The sequence below is a fragment of the Equus asinus genome, chromosome 9, assembly GCF_041296235.1.
Source record: "Equus asinus isolate D_3611 breed Donkey chromosome 9, EquAss-T2T_v2, whole genome shotgun sequence".
Classification (NCBI taxonomy): Eukaryota; Metazoa; Chordata; class Mammalia; order Perissodactyla; family Equidae; genus Equus; species Equus asinus.
Window position 1 is genome coordinate 63,555,476 of NC_091798.1, and position 18,462 is coordinate 63,573,937.

At 42.0% G+C, this 18,462-nt stretch overlaps 1 protein-coding gene across 3 annotated transcripts in view; it reads right to left on the reverse strand.

The window, feature by feature from the left end:
- Nucleotides 1–18,124, reverse strand: part of CAMK4 (calcium/calmodulin dependent protein kinase IV) — a 212,487-nt gene extending 194,363 nt beyond the window's left edge. Inside the window, exons 1-2 of one of the 3 annotated variants that reach the window (XM_044780091.2) lie at nt 17,899–18,124; nt 16,893–17,131 (exon numbers count right to left, since the gene is read on the reverse strand). In XM_044780091.2, coding sequence (XP_044636026.1) covers nt 16,893–17,053 — 161 coding nt within the window. In that variant the 5' untranslated portion in view covers nt 17,054–17,131; nt 17,899–18,124. Of the gene's footprint in view, nt 1–16,892; nt 17,609–17,898 lie in introns of those variants that run through there. The other 2 variants (XM_014843070.3, XM_070517611.1) reach the window with 2 other exon arrangements.
- Between the last annotated feature and the right edge of the window lie 338 nt (nt 18,125–18,462).

Sequence of the window (18,462 nt, forward strand, 5' to 3'; positions counted from 1 at the left end):
GTATTTTAAGCAGGGGAGTGACATAAACAAACTTGGCCTTAGAAAGTTCACCTTCCAAGCAGAGTGGGGAATGGATGGGAGTAGAGACATGATTTAAGATACCAGTGCAACACTCTAGGAAAGAGTTCCTAATGAACTGAACTAAAAGGAACAGTTGCCATACAGAGGAGGGGACTGATTCAACATATATTTAAGAGATAAAAATCACACCTAATAACCTTTATTGAATGTGTGCAATACATACCATGCCAATAACTTTATAATAAATACACGATCTCACTGAATCCTCATAATTAATCAGATTACTATACCTCTTCTGAGGCTCAGAAAGGATAAGCGACTTGCCCAGAGTCATATATTTATGAAGTGAAAGAATATATCTCATTAGCAGAGGTGAAGGAGAAATCCAGAAAGCCTCCCATAATTCTAGGTAAGGAGCCAAGGTGGATGGCAGTAACACGCACTGAGACCTGGTATACAGTAAAAGAGCAGGTTTTGTGATGGCTGTTGTTTAGGGGTGAATGGAAGATGGAATCAGTCTTGAAGAGCCTGCATCGAAGTTGCCTGTGTGGTCTTTCAATGGAGAGTTCAGCAGGCCATCTGAAATAAGGGCCATTTCTGTTATGAATTATGCACCTACAAGACACACACAGAAACCATTTTTTGCCTGGAGCTGATTTTCCTCTGTCAAGACAAAAGAGACTTTCTGACTTCATACCTTCCCTGTAAACGTCATCTCCAATACACTCCATTGTCTAAGCACAAGATGGCAGGGACAGCTTCTACCAGATTCAAAGTTTCTCACTGTCTAATACATTCCCAATTGCATGATTTACAGTGGTAGTATATTTTTACAAGAATGTTGGAATATGACTTAAGATAGTCATCTTATATATATATAAAAGAATTTATTAGTGGCAAAATAATATCTCGCAAATCCTCCCTACAGAGGAACTATAAATAACAGATGTAGATATTCTCCCCTCCAGGAGGTGGAGCTTAATCACCCTCCCTCCCAAGAGTGGGCTAGATTTTGCTTTAGCAACCCAGTTCCAAAGACTAGACAGAGTAGGGAAAGGGATAAATAGTAACCGCACAGTGGAGAAACCTGGCAGACACCACCTTCACCAAGTCATAAAGATTATCATCACCAGAGATGTCATGTAGTATCAGGCACCTCTGATATGATGTGACAAGAAGGGCACTTCACCTCTGTGGCATCCTCTCCAAAAACCCATAACCCCAGTTAATCATGTGAAAAAAACAAAACGCAAATCCAGATTTGGGGGCATTCTACAGGATACCTGGTCAGTACTCCTCAAGACTGTCCAGGTCATGAAACCCAAGGAAAGACTGAGAAACTGTCACATATCAGAGAAGGAAGGGAAAATATGACAACTAAATGCCACGTAGATGCCTGGATTGGATCCTGGAAGAGGAAGGGGACATTAATGGAAAAGGTGATGAAATCCAAATAAAGTTTGGACTTAAGAGTAAAAAGAATAGTAATTATTATTATTCAAATAAAAAGTCTCATGCAGTAAGTGCACAGCTGCTTTGCCTACTACATCACATAACTCATCTTTTTAAAATCTTTGCAATATCCCTGTGAGAAAGGCACCAGTATTTTCACTCTACAGATGAGGAAAGTGAAACTTATTACAGTTTAAGAGATTTGTTAACAATAGACAGCCAATCGGTACCAGAGTTGGAATGTATTTTTACATCACCATAGTTGCCAGCGGGGGTTCTGTTAAGATCCATTAGAGTCATAGGGTCATCTCATGTGGCCTGCAGCCCTGTCTGTTATTCTTAGCATTGGCCAACAGCTAACACATTTCCAAAATCTTGGAAGCAGAAGACATCTTGAAAGATTGCGATACCCAGTCATTTACAATGCTGCCACCTTTCCAGAGAGCCGTCCCAGAATTCACACTCTCTACCCAAACGACACTCAGGTAAAGCATCTCCCAACTCATCTGGTCTCTACTTTTTTCCCTTTTTTCCCAGACATACATATCTCATTCACATCTTTCTCAAAGTTTATTAATTTGTTTTCTTAAGTGCTGCAAAGAAACCCCTTCACCAGAAAAGAGACTAAGACAATTAACAGCAGCTACTAACGAAATGTATGATGAAATCAGAAGTCAAACTTTATTTTACCATTGAGGTATCAAGTTAGAGAAATCGATTTTTTAGGTATGGCCAATAGTGACATGACTTAAATACAAGAAGTCTCTTCTATGGAATAGGTTTTTCTTTATCAGTGTACACAGACTGCTTTAAAATACTCCCCACTATATATAGATATACATATATACATTTTACAGCCTTAAATTATTACCAGGACTCTATTCTTCATTTCTGAATCACAGTCAAGTTGCAGTGATTCTGAGTCTGGTTATTTAACTTTCCAGTGAAGAACGTATTATTCTGAATAAAAAGTTAATGAATCTATGATGTAGAGTTAAAGTGAGTGCAAATAAGATCTCAAAGCTACAAAATGATTAGCATTCTGCTAATTTTAATGTCCTTCTTATAAGCAAAGTAAATCATAAAAATTACACAGAAAGACCCACCTACAGCAGCTTCCTTAAAGTACCTCAACTCTCCTTTAGTCTGCAGACGTGGAAAACCTTAAGGTTATACCATACGTTCTTTTCAGTATGCGAAATACGAAGAACAGAAGAAAGTATTTACAAATATTACGATCCCTTTTCTTGGATCACCTCACGCTCATGTGAAGTCATGCAGTCAACATTCATGTTTCATTGTTGTGTGTTAGCTACCCACTAACCTAAGACACATGAAGTTGATTCTTGAGAATTTACAGTTTATGATATAAAACTGACACCAACTCTCAGAGAAGGCAGCCCAGTGCTTCAGAAACACTCAATAGGTTAATCCATTCAATAAGACCAAGTAAAATGTTGGTAAACTGGTCCTCCACTAATCATAAGCAGCACAGGTTTTTTAAGGATGGAAATTGCATTTGGAACAAGCAGGTGAAAATGCGGTCGGAGACCCAGCGGAACACTGGGTTCTCGGTCCTGAGAGGGGTGCCCAGATGATCATGGAGGTGTGCCAGAACGCAGAGCCAAGTCCTGAGGGAAACATATGATACTGAAGATGAGCCAAGTTTTATTTTTTAATAGCTGAGCTTCTAGTTGGCAGCAAAAAAATCCTGTGCCAGCTGCTGAGGAAGTAATGTGCAGGGAGCTGGCAGTCACGGGCACTTGGGAAGCCAACAGGTATGGATGCACAGTGGATCCCCAGGTGCTAGTGCCTAGAAGAAAGCTCCAGCCCCCCTAGATAGACCAAAGGTGGGGGCCCTATTCCCTGTGAAGTGGGTGTCTGGACTACATCCCCCAACATCTGGGAGAACAACAACGGTGGGCATCAGGGAAAGAAAAAGCACATCACTTTCCTCAAACTCTGCTTGCCACATTAGCCTAAGTGAACTCAGGGTAGCTTTTGAGAGATAGCAAGAAGATTCTGAGGTTATGACCGAAGTCAGATAAATATCAAACAGGAGAAGAAGGGCAGAAGCATTTCTTAGTCAGCTCAGGCTGCCGTAACAAAATATCACAGACTGGATGGCTTAAACAACAGAAACTTATTTCTCACAGTTCTGGAGGCTGGAAGTTCAAGATCAGGGGGCCAGGGTGCTCGGGCTCTGGTGAGAACTCTCTTCCTGGCTTGCAGACCTCTGCCTTCTTGCTGTTTCCTCACATGGCAGAGAGAGAGTGTGTACTGTGTGGTGTCTCTTCTTGTAAGGGCACTAATCTCACCAGGAGGTTCCCTGCTCATGACCTCATCTAACCCTACTTATCTCCCAGAGACCCCATCTCCAAATGCCATCACATTGGGCGGTGGGGCTTCAACATAAGAATTTGGGGGGACACAGACATTCAGTCCCTAACAAGGGGAGACACAAGGAAAATGGAAGCACCTGGGCTCTGGAGGGGCAAAGGAAACAGGGAGGAATTCGGCAGGGGCAGAGAGGTGCTTGCAGGTTGAGGTGTAACTGGATTCAGAAAACAAGAAGTAGACCTGGGTGAAGAGTGGGCTTCCTTCTTTTAAATTTTAAGAATAATTATTTTGACAGTCCATAAAGTCATGAACATAAAGTTAATGACCCTACTTGGAAGTTAAGAAGTGATTTATTTTTTTATCAGAGAATTAGACATCTCATGGAATAATTTTTAAATAATATCCCCAAATAAAGATAGACCAGAACAGACCATTTATGTTCTTATCTCCTTCATGATCCTCTCCTTAGCTCTTACTTCCCTTCCTGTGGTCAGGCAGGGCCGATGTTACAGGACAATGTCACAGGACACTGCTAATCCATTACACAGCCACAAACAGGTCATAAGTCAAGCCTTTTAAAAAAGAATTATTGCTTTTAAAAACAAAACTAAAGGAGTGGAGAAAGCTAAGAAAAATACCTTCCTGTTAAATCCTGTCCTAGATATCCAAAACTATTGCCAGCATTTGTATGGTCCACTAAAGGAACTAAAAATGAGCAAATATAACAATGAGTATATGTTTCTAAAAAGAGGCAAGGCATTTAAATAGCACAAAATAAGAAGAAAATTACTCAAGGATCCTCCAACACATTTACAATGCCTTTGGAGCTTAGAGTCGTACTTACCCCAAAAGGTGCTCTGTCTCCTGGACACACAGCGAAGAACTAAGATAATCATCCAGAGAATTTGACTAGAAGAAAACACAGATGCACAGATGCTTGTGGCTAGAGGGGACCTGGGAGGCAGATGATCTAATCACAGAAGGTCACAGTATTCCCGATCATCAGAGACAGAGGCCCTTTAAGACAGAGTAGACCGATAAAAGACCAGAGCCCTTTGGATTCCAAAGGACTTTCAATTGCAGAAGCCCTGCTGGTACTCACTTACCCAACAAATATTTACTAAGGGCTCACTGTGTGCCCTGCATTGCACTAGCCATGGGGACACAGCAGTGAGCAAGGGGACAGAGGCCTGGCTTGCAATAGCTTACATTCTAAAGGAATTGAATAAGTAATTTCACAGTGTGCTGGTTTGGCAGAGGGCTGCATGGAGAAAACATCCTGAAGAAAGAGAGATTTAACCAGAAGAGGTATGTCCCCAGCTGTTCACCTCATTCCTCCAACATTGATTCTTTCACTCATTATTCCACAAACATTTATTACACACTTACAGGGGGCAAGCAGTAGACTGAAGAATAGGCTTAGTAGTGGGGATAAAAGATTGATAAGATATGGAGTTCCTCTGCCTGAGGAGCAGATGCTCTGGGGATGAAGACCACAAAGCCTTTACCTGTAAGGCAATAAGCATAGGAAATGGTAGGAGAGCAGGTAGGCAGGGGAAACCTTCCGCCTGGGGAGTAGGATGACTATCCTGGAGGAATTAGATGGAGATGGGCACTTCAGGCCAAGAGAGTTTCATGCACAACACCATAGAGATAAGAGGACCAGTGAGGGGTCCTTGTGGAAGATGGGTACAGTGGAAAGATACAAGCACTGTAGTCTGTCAAACCTGGGCTTGAATCTCAGCTCCGCTCTCCTCCCCAGCTGTGAGAGTTTGGACAAGTTGCTTGACCATTCTGAGCCTCAGGTTCTTCATTTGAAAAATGGTGCTGGTAATGATCAGCTTGCTGTATTACTGAAATAATTCACAATGTACATAAAGATAGTAAAACCACAACACCCAGCTCCGTGCACGTAATTAGGAGAAGTGGTGGGGAATGAGGCTGGCAGGCAAGTTGGGGTCAGAGGGATGAAAGAGCCAGGTAAGCTGGACTAAGGTATTTCACCTATAGCTACCTAATTCAGTACCATTATCCCGTCTCTCACCTGGTGCCCTGTCTGGGGAATGACATGAAGCTTATGTGTCAGCTATGGAGCTAAGTGTTTTCACTTCTGTGATCTCATGTCACCATCACAGCGACCTCGTGGGGGCTACACTACCACGATCTTCATTTTACCAAAGAGGCTGAGTGAGGTTCAGTGTTATGTCCAAAGGGACAGAACCATCAAGTAGCAGTTTTATCCTGCCTGTTTCTCTGTCCACATCCTGCACCATCTGGCTCAGTTCTCTTCTTAGCCCCTGCCTTGCTCCACAGTCCTCCTTCACCTCCACCGGCTCAGCTGTCCAGAATGGCCTGCTTGCTGCCCCAGCCTTGAAGTGTCCTGAGTAGCTGCCTTCCTCGGTTCTCCCCTTTGACTGCGGCTCCCTGAGGATCACTCCCCTGCACCGCCTGCCAGTCCAGGCCGGGACTGGCGCTCTGCTGCCCCCTCCTGGCCTGGGCCAGAACCTCAACGGCTCCCTGGGGCCTCAGTTCAGTCCAGACATGCCATTTCCTTAGCGTCTCAAGATTTGAAAAGACTGTATCATTTTGCTGTGGATTATCCGGATAATTTCCTCGGGTTTCCACTTCACTAATGTGGCATGCATACACACGGCAAGCTCTGTTTATTATGTGTTTAGTTAGCTTCTAGATGCGGGTTACTCTCAGGAGAGCTTCTCACAAGTTTACCTCATTGAACATTTTTATTAGCTTATGTGTTCACATAGAGGAAAACAGGAGAGGAAGGACCCAGAGTCCCATAGAAGTCCCACAGAAACGTAAAAATGTTTCCACTCACACAAGAAATCTTCAGAGGCCCATTATGACTGAACACTCTAGGCTAGGCTGATTTATTGAATTATATATTTTGAATTTGGTCACAGTTAAAAACGTAGGCTTATTTTCTCAGGGGTTGTCCTAACAGGGAACTTTAAAAAAATACATCAAATTCACTCGAACAAATAGGTAGCAGTAATTTACGTCCTGTTAAAGATTAAACTTGGACTTAATAGTCACAACTAAAGAACAACTTTATACGTTTATTAGAGTCCCATATGGAAGACAGTCACTTCCTAAGTTAGTCACTAACTGTCCCTTTAAGACAGTATGAGAAGTAAGGGAGACCAACCTGAAAAGCGCAAGATTCTGTGCAATGAAAGGTAAAATGCAAGCAAAGGTCCCTATTGAACAGTCCAGAAGGACTGAAAGTGGGGAGAAATCATTCAATACTCCATTGTAGGTAACAGCAAACGTGTGAACGTAATGACAAACTTGCTATCCCCTGCTCTTCTTTGTTCTAGTTTATAATATTAGTCAAGTCCTGTCTATAATAATGACATAAACCAAAGAAAGTGCACTTTTAGCAAAGACTGCTGCTACAAACGAGTAGAGGAAACAGTTAAAACCACGTCATACCCATTACTTTTTTAGCAGACCTTCCAACCAGGGGGGGTATCTCAAGTCTAGCCTCTTTTATTTTTATTTTTTTATTTTTTATTTTTTTGAGGAAGATTAGCCCTGAATTAACTACTGCCAATCCTCCTCTTTTTGCTGAGGAAGACTGGCCCTGAGCTAACATCCGTGCCCATCTTCCTCTACTTTATACGTGTGACTCTTACCATGGCATGGCTTTTGCCAAGCGGTGCCATGGCCGCACCCGAGATCTGAACCGGTGAACCCTACGCCGCCGAGAAGCGGAACGTGCAAACTTAACCGCTGAGCCACCAGGCCGGCCCCTATTTTTTAAGGAATATTTTTGTACCTGGTTGAACTTTTCAACCATATCACCCTGAAGTATGACTTGAGAAGCAATTAAGTGATGACAATGCGTTTATTAACCAGGTTAAACTCAACCTCCAGGCACTAAGGACCACAACTCTTCAAGCACTGCCACCAAACACTTCAGACAAATGCAACCAGTTGGCAAAATTTACCATGAAGTAAGTGAGGTATATTAAAATTGAGGTTCTTGCAAATAAAGTGAATTTTGAGTTCAACAACAAAGAAAAATAAAATTCACTTAACCCTCTGTTTGATGGGAAGATGTATTCCTTTTCTCTTTTTCTCTTTTCCGCTATGTGATTTTTTTGGTTAGAATGGCAGTAAATTCTTATCAAAACCTTTCATCAGATAGTCTTCAAATGCATAACAAGTGCACATACATACCCACTTCCCCTTTCTGTACAAAGACACACCTTGCAACATGATCTCTTTTTTTGTTTGCATTTTGATCTATATATCTGCTTTAAAATCACTTTCATAAAACAGAATATTATTTAAATACAAGTAAATAAGTTTACTCAGTATGCACTTATAACTATCATTCTTTGATCCAATAATCATCCAAAAAAATGTTTTTGAGCACATGCTCCCAAATTATGTATATTTATGTACCTATAAATGCAATACATGTGCTACTGAACCAACATGTAGTGTTCTTTTCAAAACATTCAAAAACAAAAAAGCAAAAATTAGAAAAATAAACAAAAATAGAATGTCTAATATTTTCTGCTAGCACTGCATTTATTATGCACCCCCTGGATACGAACATCCCACTTTGGAGAACTCTGCTTCAGTCAAAATATGAGTGACTGATTTAGTTTAGCTCTAAAGTTTATTCAAAATAAAAAAGAATAATTTTATTTTTTCAAAAAAAATGCTTATTTAAATAAAGTCTTAATCTAAAGGACTTTAATTAGTCCATCTGAGATACATGCATGGCATATAGAAGGATTATTCAACATGCAGATAATATATTAGTAAACAGAAAAATGAATTAATTAAACTTTAGTAATTAGAGGCAGATCTTTTATCAATTGTTTATTTAGCATATTATTTTGTAATTAATTGGCATTTCAAATATAATAGAAGAATGATCAACTTGAAATCTATTTAATTATTATACACAAAACAAACGACCCTCCAATAAATAGTCTGTGGATGTGAATGCTGATCATGGTATGGAAATTTAACATAAACACACTTCAGGTAAAGCTTCTCCATTCTCAAAAACATGAATGATGAAAGATCTAGCCAACATGTCACATAGGTCAGAACTGTAACTGATACAGTTTCAATAGATGTAGGAAAAGGATGAGTATGCATTTAAAGCTTGCACTCACCTGAAAAACTAGTATCAGGTTGACACTTTCAAAGTAAAAGGGAAATTCAAGGTAGCCCCTTGATTAAATGAAGTCTTGATATCATTTTAACTTGAAATTCTCGTGTAACTGAGGAAGAGTAGAATTTTAGCTTGACTGATCTAGGTCAGGGGTCTGCAAATGACGGGCCAAGGGCTTAGCATGGCAGCCACTTGTTTTTCTACAGTCTGCAACCTAGGAATAGTTTTTACATTTTACAATGGTTTTTAAATGTCAAAAGAAGAATAATATTTTGTGATGTGAAAATTATATGAAATTCAAATTTCACTGTCATAAATAAAGTTTTATCAGAACACAGCCATGTGCAGTCATTTCTGTGTTGTCCATGGCTGTTTTCACTTAATCATTGCAGAGATGAGAATTGTCACAGAGACTGTGTGGCCCACAAAACCTAAAATATTTATTGTCCATCCCTTACAGGCTCTGTACTCAGTAACTGATCTCAAACCCCTCAATCCCACATTTCCCATTTCTTATCTATTCATAGGCTGTGGGAGGGTTTCTTTTTTCTTTCTTTTTTTTTTTTTATCAACATGGTAAGTTCTCTCTTACTCACTCCCCTGGTTTATCTACATTCTGGGTTACAGCAAGTTCTGAGTCCCACAACTTCAGTCCAGGATGCAGCTGCTTCTGTAGCCACCTTTTGCTCTCATATGGTTACTTTCTCTTTGTCTACGATACTGGTTTTCAATTGATACGGACTCAGCCATTTTTTTTTACAGGCTTTCTTTGGTCTGATATCAACTTACCCTCCCAATCTTATTGGCCAATACGGTGTTCTTGTTTTGTAAAGTTTGCAAAATGAAATGTATACCCTGCACTTTTCTGCCAGATTTTGCCTTTCTTTAGAATGTACTTTCTACCTGGCACGCCCTTCACCAAAGCTCTCTCTGTTAAAATCCTGCCAAATTTCAACATCTACCCCCCTATGAAGACATCTCAATCTTCCCAGTCAGCATCAGCGCTCTGTCACACAGACTGCTGTGATTCTCAGACCTCCAGCTCCTATTAGTTTTATTTATTTATTTATCTCATATTAGATTTATTGTTGATGCTTCATTATCAGTAAACTATAGTCGGAGGCCAAAGAGTGTTTTACTCATCCTATTCCTTCATACTCTAGCCCCGTCACCCAACCATGCACACACTCCCGACGTAAATTGCCTAGTTCACAGGTATTCCAAAGATCAGACTTGTCACAGAGAGGACTTTAGGCAGCACAAAAGCAAGGAATTAAATAACAAAGGATCAAAGTTGAGAACATCCTTCTCTTTTCAATGATTGTCCCATCATTCTGATTACCTCAAGAAGAAAACCTCAATTTGTGCTACTATGGTTTTAGCCCTGCTAATCTTTGATAAGCTCCCTTTTTAACAAAAGCGAACAATCCTCAAAACCTCAGGCATGGAGCCTTTTGCAGACAAACATTTCTAGCCACAGTTTAACAAAAATGCTTTTTTTGGTGCAATTTATTTTTACAATTTGCTTCTATTTATGGCATGAATATTGGTTTTCAATTTAATGAAAATAAGTCTTCTCAGTAAGTAAATTTAGGTTAACAAAAATGAGATGATTTAAATAAAAGTATTAAGGAAATTATAGCACAGGTAGTATGCACATATGACAGAAATCAATGGAATTACACAGAAATGGGAGAAACATTTGGTTGTAGCAGGTACTCAATAAAGCCAAATGATTTTAATATCAACCTCCCTGTTCATCATCTACACAACTAAAAGAAAATCATGTAAAAGGCTAGCTTCAAGCTTTGAAACAATGGTCCTCAACAGGAAGAGGGCATGACATTTGATAATGTCTAGAGACATTTTTGGCTGTCACAACTGGGGGCTGGTACTGACATCTAGTGCATAGAGGCCAGGGACACTGCTAAACATCATACAATGCACAGGGCAGCCCCTACACAAAGAATCATCTGGCCTCGAATGTCTATAGTGCCACGAGTGAGAAATCCTGCTCCAAGAGAAAAGAGAAAGCTCTACACATCCTACCCTTTGCCCATTGTTACAAATCACCCTCTGTCCAGCACTGCTCCTGAGCTCATTTGATCTCTGCCACTGATAAGATAACTGAGGAAAATCTCCCATGTGAACCTTTCACATTTTATGTCACCCACACAACCACTGCCCTCCATTAGCAATTAGGATTTTAAAAATGGACTTTATCGAAGAGTCTATGTCCTTTATGTGTTGATACTGTCATCAATATTTAGATCTAATTTCCTAATTAAACCATTGGAGTTATGAAATTTTCAGATGATCCTCCATTATCAAATAGATGAAAACAATAAGTAAGGTGAAGTTTAATATAATTTGAGTAAAATCTTGGTTCTAGCTGCTACTGATTTTATGTAAAGTTATTCTCTGCCCTGAACTGTATGGTTCATTGACTCAAATACTATACTTTGTAAAATAAACCTGACCTTGAAATTTTAGAAATTCATTATATTTTTATTCGATATGTTAGCTTTCCCAGAAAACAGTCTAGAGAGAACTACTTTTTAAGCTAATAAAAAAACAAAAAAAGAAAAGAAGCATTAACATATACAAAATAACCAGTAGTTGAAACAGTCCACCTGGTAATTTATTCTCAAACATATTCCTGCAAACGCATAATCTACACATATATGTCTGAGGGTAAAGTGTTTACAAGAAAGTTCTTTGAAGCTATTTTGTGGTTAGCATTTTCTTTCTCTTTGTCTTTTTTTTTCAAGTAAAGGTCTCCAGAACAGTTTAGAAACAGACAGCACCTGTCTTTTTTTTTTTTTTTCCAAATTAGGAGTTATTTTTACCGTTGTAACAGTATTTAAACATGGAAAAATAGTGTGTTCTTAAAGTCATGATCCTATCATAGTCTTCGCTTGACTTTAAGGGTCTTTACAATGAATGTATTTCCAAATTTAGCATTTACTATGTATTAACCTTAGTGGTTGCTATAGCTTGGAGGCTTTTAAGTTCAAGTTAATTTAACTTCCAATTCTGACACGCCTGTGGTAAAATAACAGCGAAGATGAAACTGAATCCCTTTGATTTCAGAGCCACAAAGCACTCTGCCAACAGAAAAGCAGCATTATTTTCAACACCTACAAGCTACAGAGGTGGCAGTTATCAATACTCACACTGTGAGGAAAGGAAACAAACGCTGAGTGAGATTAGGGTCATAGTCACACAAGTTTTAGGGAGAAAATAAATAGGTCAGGGGATTTCCCTCTACCTGGGTCACCAGAACCAAGACCATCCCATCAGGACCAAATGAGACCACATCTCAAAGAAGAGGAAGGGGGCATGCCACCGTGCCTAGTCCCTTTCATCATCATTCATTCATTCTCTTTAAAATCATTTGTTGGGCACCTGCTGAGTACTGAGCTGTGCTATGTAATGAGCACACAATAGTGAACCAGCCAAGTCCACAGACCCTGCCTTCCGGGAGCTGACAGTTAACGTTCGAGCGAAGAGCTTGTGCAGCCCCAGTTTCAATTCTCCCGCTTGCAATCTCCCCGCGCTCCTGAGTCCACTGCCTGAGAAAAGAATCAGGCACACAGAGAACAAGAATGGGTCTGAGCAGGTGCATTTTAAATTCCTACTCAGATAAGAAACACACCATCCCCCAAAGCGCTTAAGGTACTAAGTGCAGTGTGTGTGGCAGGAGATCTGTGGCCAGCAGTACAACCCGGATAGGCTGTGAGGCCTTACAGGACAATGTGAGTGAAAGAGCGCGAGTCTGAGAAGCACTGGCTAAGAAGGGTCAGGAAGGGGCTCCAACAAAGAGAAGGATGAGGAAGGGAAAGGAAGTATCTGATTCCTCCCCAGCCAGGAGCACTGCTTGGAGCCCTTCTGTTAGAAAATGCACACTTTTCATGTTTCTTTACAGAAAGTATTTGCTGGCCATTACCCGGGGCCAAAGTTATGTGTTATGTTACTGAGTGGAACCCACCACTGTTCAGGCCTCTGAACTCCTCCCTTTCACAGTGAAGGTGCTCCCTGTCCCGCCTCCTGCCCCACTCAGCCAGTCCAGACTCCAGTGCACCCAGCAGGTTTTGGGGAGATGCCAGAGTTTTTCCAAAATGTTTGAAAGGGGGAACCCAATAATGACTTGGAGGCAAAGATAGGAGAACTTTTCTCTGCAGAGCTGTGCAAATGAAAAACATTCAAGGTTACCAATAGGTCTGCAGGGCCTTTTTCAAAAGGACTCTGCCTCCTACTTTAATGTGGGTACACAGATCTATGGCCTAAAACAGCACTTTTCAAACTGAGTCACAACCCATTAGTGGGATGTGAAATCACATGAGTTCAGCCAACGTTTTTTAATGAAATAGAATAAAATCAAACAGCATTGAATAGGACATATGAGAGCACATTGTTGGTAATAAGAATAAACATTGTTTTATGAAAGTTGTTTCCATTTTATACACACAGATGTCTCACTATCTAAATCTATTTAGTTCCTAAGCAATAATACATATAGCAAGGGATGCTCTCTCTCTATATATATAATATAAAATGCTTAAATTATATTAGATATTATGCATAAATATAATTATTCTTAAATTGAGTTGCCATATAAATGGGGTTTTTTTAGTTATAGATGGGGTTGCAGGGGCTAGGGGCAGGGGTGGCAATTGAAAGTCAATAGCCTAAAGAAACTATAGAAAACGGAATGGAAATTTTTAAAAAACTGATTCCAAAATAATTTAACACACACTTCTTCTGTCGTCCTAATTATCTCTCATTTGGTTTCCCTGAACTTGTGTGTGTGGGAATACATCTGGTTTTGTTACAAACATTCTTTCAATCTTGTAGAACAGACAGAAGCAAAAGGTGAGAAATAACAGAAAACAGGACATGGTTTGGATGCACCGGCCAAATCCCCGCCACAAAGCAGCCCAGGCCAAACCCCGTCCTTCCGGGTCCAAACCACTGGACAGAATCTGGGCCAGAAGCAGCCTCCCTTCTCCCTTGGAAAAGCCTTTAAAGGCCAGTTTCTCAAATCACTGGGCAAAGGACCAAACAGCTCTCTAGGACATGAAGCCCTGAATAGGATCATGGCCAACTCATCATTTTAAGTAGAATTGAATTGTTGGTGTGTCATGATTTTTGTAAACCTTTTGACAAACTTTATAAACAAAGCCGTATTTTCAAAGGTGATTTTTGAAAAGTCAAATTAGTTTGCCTAAAATTCTTAAATAATCCCCCTCACCACAACCACTACCCCAGCACAAAAAGAAAGCTACCACATCTGCTCTGGGCTGAATGGCCACATGTGCTGCCAGCACCATCCAGGGGCTTCAGGTGGTTACAGCCTTGGGAATTCAGCTCCCTGAAATTCCCAAACACATCAACAGGATGTGTTGTCCTAATGGTCACATGTTCAATCTTCTTGAACTCAGGAGTCACTAGCTTACAACAGGCAATTGTAACAGAGGAACGACTACAGTACTTAGAAATTAACTTAATTTAAAGGGTATTGTCTACACTCTGGAACTAACCATAATGACAACACCAGGGGCATTGGTCTCTTAGCATCTTAATGACAACAGTGTTACTATGAATTAAATGTCTTAGCCTTGGAGTCACCACTAGCAGGCAGATCTGGCGTTAGACTGGGATTAAAGAGAATAAAGACTTGAAACCAATTGACCCAGTCTCAACTTCATCACTAGTGCAGGAAGGAAGAGGACTTTTGTCACTCAGTCAATACTTAGAATTATAATTCTGTTGCATCCTCTGGTTTTATAGATTCTTAGTAATTATATCTGTAACATACCTGCTGTTTGTTTTAGGTTTGTTTTGTTGAGAAAAATAACTGATCATGAAGTGATGTTTCTCAAAGTCTGAACCAAATAGAATAAGTATTGGTGCACTTCACTAATACTGCCATCTACAGAGAACTTACCTAATACGCATGACTACTGAAAAACAGAGCAGAAATAAGAATGTTTAACTTTTTTCTCAAAATATTTTAATTCTGTGATTTTCAAGCTAATCAAATGACTAGGTAGCAGAGTGAGTCTTAGCAATACATAGTTGATTTACTTTTGTCTTCCTAAATTTACTGCAAAATATAACACCAAGCTTTTTTAAAAAAATAAATAAACTTCAAATTCCTTAGGTTTTCCCCCACGAAGTCTACTATCCGTGTATGTGTGCAATTGGCGTTTTATATTTTTTCTACAAATTTTCCCATCTCTCAAATTAAAGGAAATTTCTGGAGTTTCCTGATGGAGAAATTTATCCATAAAGATAATGTGTGCTGAGGATAAGTCAGAGCCCATTAGAGGCATCTCAGGCAGACGTCACTCAGAAAGCAGTTAGACCTGGTGGTGGGACTGTCCCTGTAGCACCATCAGGCACTTCCTCTATCGTGTGGCAATTTCTAAAACACCAAGTAAACAAATTTAAGTAGATTATCTCTTGAATCAGAAGTTTACACTGCCCCACTGCAGATCACCAGACAATTATAGTCGGTTTCAGAGCTTACAGAAGGAGACATTTCATTTTCAACCTACTAGCAGCTGCATACAACAGCAGATCTTCAGATGAACAGTGAAAAACTTGATCAGAACAGGATGCTTATGTGCTCATGATTCAAGGTGCAAGTATTTTTGAAACATTTTTAAACAATAACAAATTACTAAATTTTCATTCAGAAGTTTTGCCTTCCTTACACACCTTCTGTGCTCAGGGAGCCATTAAGATTTAGCGGCAAATTGGAGGGGAAGGGTGACGTTTACACAGTCCCACTAAGTACCAGGAATCCTGCACTGTGGTCTCCAATGGCATAAAAAAGAAAATGGCTGTTAGCTAAACTCTTTCCAACAAAAAAAGCGAATGAAAAATAAAATTGCAAAGAAGTATTAAGTACAGAAGATTCAACTTGTTAACGGTTGAAATTACATCTTCAGAGTCCCTATAACAAAGGGTCTGGATCTAAAATGAGTGTTGAAAAGCAGTCTCCTTACCTATGGATAACAGAAAGGAAAGAAGAAAAAACGAAGGAAAGGAAGGAAAAAAAATAATTTTCAACGGATAAAAACATGAGAGCATATGGCATTATTCACCTGGCAAAACCACTACCTGTTTGGATCTTCAGAGGAGGGATGAGGGACACTTCTGCAACCCCAGGGAGACGGCTTTTGCATACATAATTTAAACAAATCACTCCAGCATTTGAAAGAAGAGCAGCAGAACTCTTCTCACTAATTACCACTGCCTGGACCACATGTGCTGCTTTTGCTTTAAAGCCACACTAGATCATTATTCTGCCTTCAACTCTCTTAAATGATTCATTCCCCCCTTCTCTCCTGAGCAGACTCTGCAGGGAAGCTAGTATTTAAGTTTAATTTCTAGTGCCACTTGCTTTGGAGAGCTTGATGAGAGGAAGGAGGAAGAACCTAATTTAATAATTCTGTCATGATTTGGAGGGGCACCCTCCACCCCCTACTCTAAAAAATAACTAGACACACAGGACCCTCTGGCAAGCTATAATCGTGAGCAAAGACACCAATTGGGAAAGCAGGGCCCACGTGCAGTGGAAGCTGTCACCCAAGGGAAGTGGCAGCCGGCGAGGAGGAGGGAGACGGGGAGAGAGTGGAGCTGCTGCTCGCAGGGGCACCGGCCTGGGCTCTCTCGGGGAGACCCGACTCGCACTTGAATGGCGCTTAGCTCTCTCCCAAACACTAGGCGGGGAAAAACCAAAGGGTAGGGAGGCCGGCTCCAGCATCCTCGAGAGCTGTCCCTGCCAGAGGGACAGCCTTTGGTGCGTGCCGTGGGCTTCCCCAAAAGCCGGAGCCCGCGCACAGGGCGCCCGGCTCCGCCAGGTCCAGGGCGCCCCTCGTGCGCCCCAGCCCGCCGCCCCTCGCCTTACCGTCCAAGCTCCGACTCCACCTCGAAGAAATCGTTCAAAGCATCCCTGTTGGAGCCGTCGATCCAATAATCCGGGACGAGGCTCCCGGTAGCCGGGGCCACGCTGGCGGTGACCGAAGAGCAGGACGAGGCGGAGCACGAGGGCACCGTGACTTTGAGCATCTTCGCGGCGGGACTCCGGAAGCCGCCGCCGCTGTCGCCGCCGCTGCCGGAGCGAGAAGCCCCGCCGCCCGCCGTCGCCTGTGAGCGCAGGAGCGAGAGGTGGCGTCCTTCACACACACGCACACACCCACCGCCGCCGCCTCCCCGGCGCCCTCGGCCGCGCTCGGGCTGCGGCTCCCTTTCTGCACGCTCAGGAGAGAGGGTGGGCGGAGAAGGGGGCGAGGAACTGGGAGAGCGTGTGGAAGGAGAACCCGAGTCGCCGCCAGCCGGAGAGAGAAGAGGCGGAGGCACTGCGATGGAGAGAGATTCCCTCCCCCTTCGCTCCTTTGCTCCTTCCCTCCCCACCTCCCCTCCCCCCTCCGCCGAGCCTCTCCAGCCCCCCTCCCTTTTTTCTTTCTCCCTCCCAGGCAGAGGCTGCGGCGGAGCCGGCTAGGGCGGCTCCGGATGCAGAAGCTTGGGGAAGGCACAAGGACCGGAGCATCATCCCACGCGCTCTCCCGCGGGAGCCAGGAGCCTGGAAGGGACCGCGCGCAGTGGGACGCTCGCTCCGGGAGTGGCGGGCGCCCAGCGCGCTGTGGGACCACATGGGTTCGGGTGGCTCAGCAGGATGGTGAGAAAGGGACCTGGCTATTGGCACAACTCCTTCCTCCTTGAGCGCATCTCGGTGGCAAGTCCCTCTCACCTAGCACTAGCTAACCAGCCATTCTTGTTCCTCCCTGTGTCTAAGCTTATATTGGTGGCTGGGGAGGGTGTCCTGTGGTCGCCGATCCCCAGGGCTCCTGTGCCCCGACCCGGTGAAAGCTGGAGGAAATGGAAGCGCCTGGGTCCACGTTGACCTGACTCACCTTTGAGTGAAGTCTTCAGTTGGAATAGATACTGTTATGCTGCTGCTGGCATTGCCTCCTTTGATACTGTTGGAGCTCCTGAAAGGACAAGAACTTGCTGTGTCTAGTTCACTTCCAGCCTCTGAAGGCTAGCAACAGAAGTGACCCAGAGAATTACAGGTCTGGAAGGGCCCTGTGGAAGCCACTAGACCAGCCCTCTGCCTTAAGGCAAGACCCGTCATCATTCGTGATAGAGAATATTGCTACATTTAAAGCTCTTTCCTCTTCCGGAGAGGTGTGTCCCATCCCCAGCATTCTAATGTCTGTCCATCAACCTTCAGGCTGTTCTTCTAACTATTGATTCAATATATATCGTTTATATTTCTACCCTTGAACTTTTTTCTTTTCATATATCAGCAGAGATGAACAATTAGTCATTATATTCTGTAATAAATCTTTATCTATAATAACAGTTATTACATCACGTCTCATTTCTAGCTAAATAACTCTAGGCCCTTTATTTAATCTTACTTCACAGGTGTTACTTTTAGTCTTTTTTTTCTGACTCTCCTCTAACATGCACTA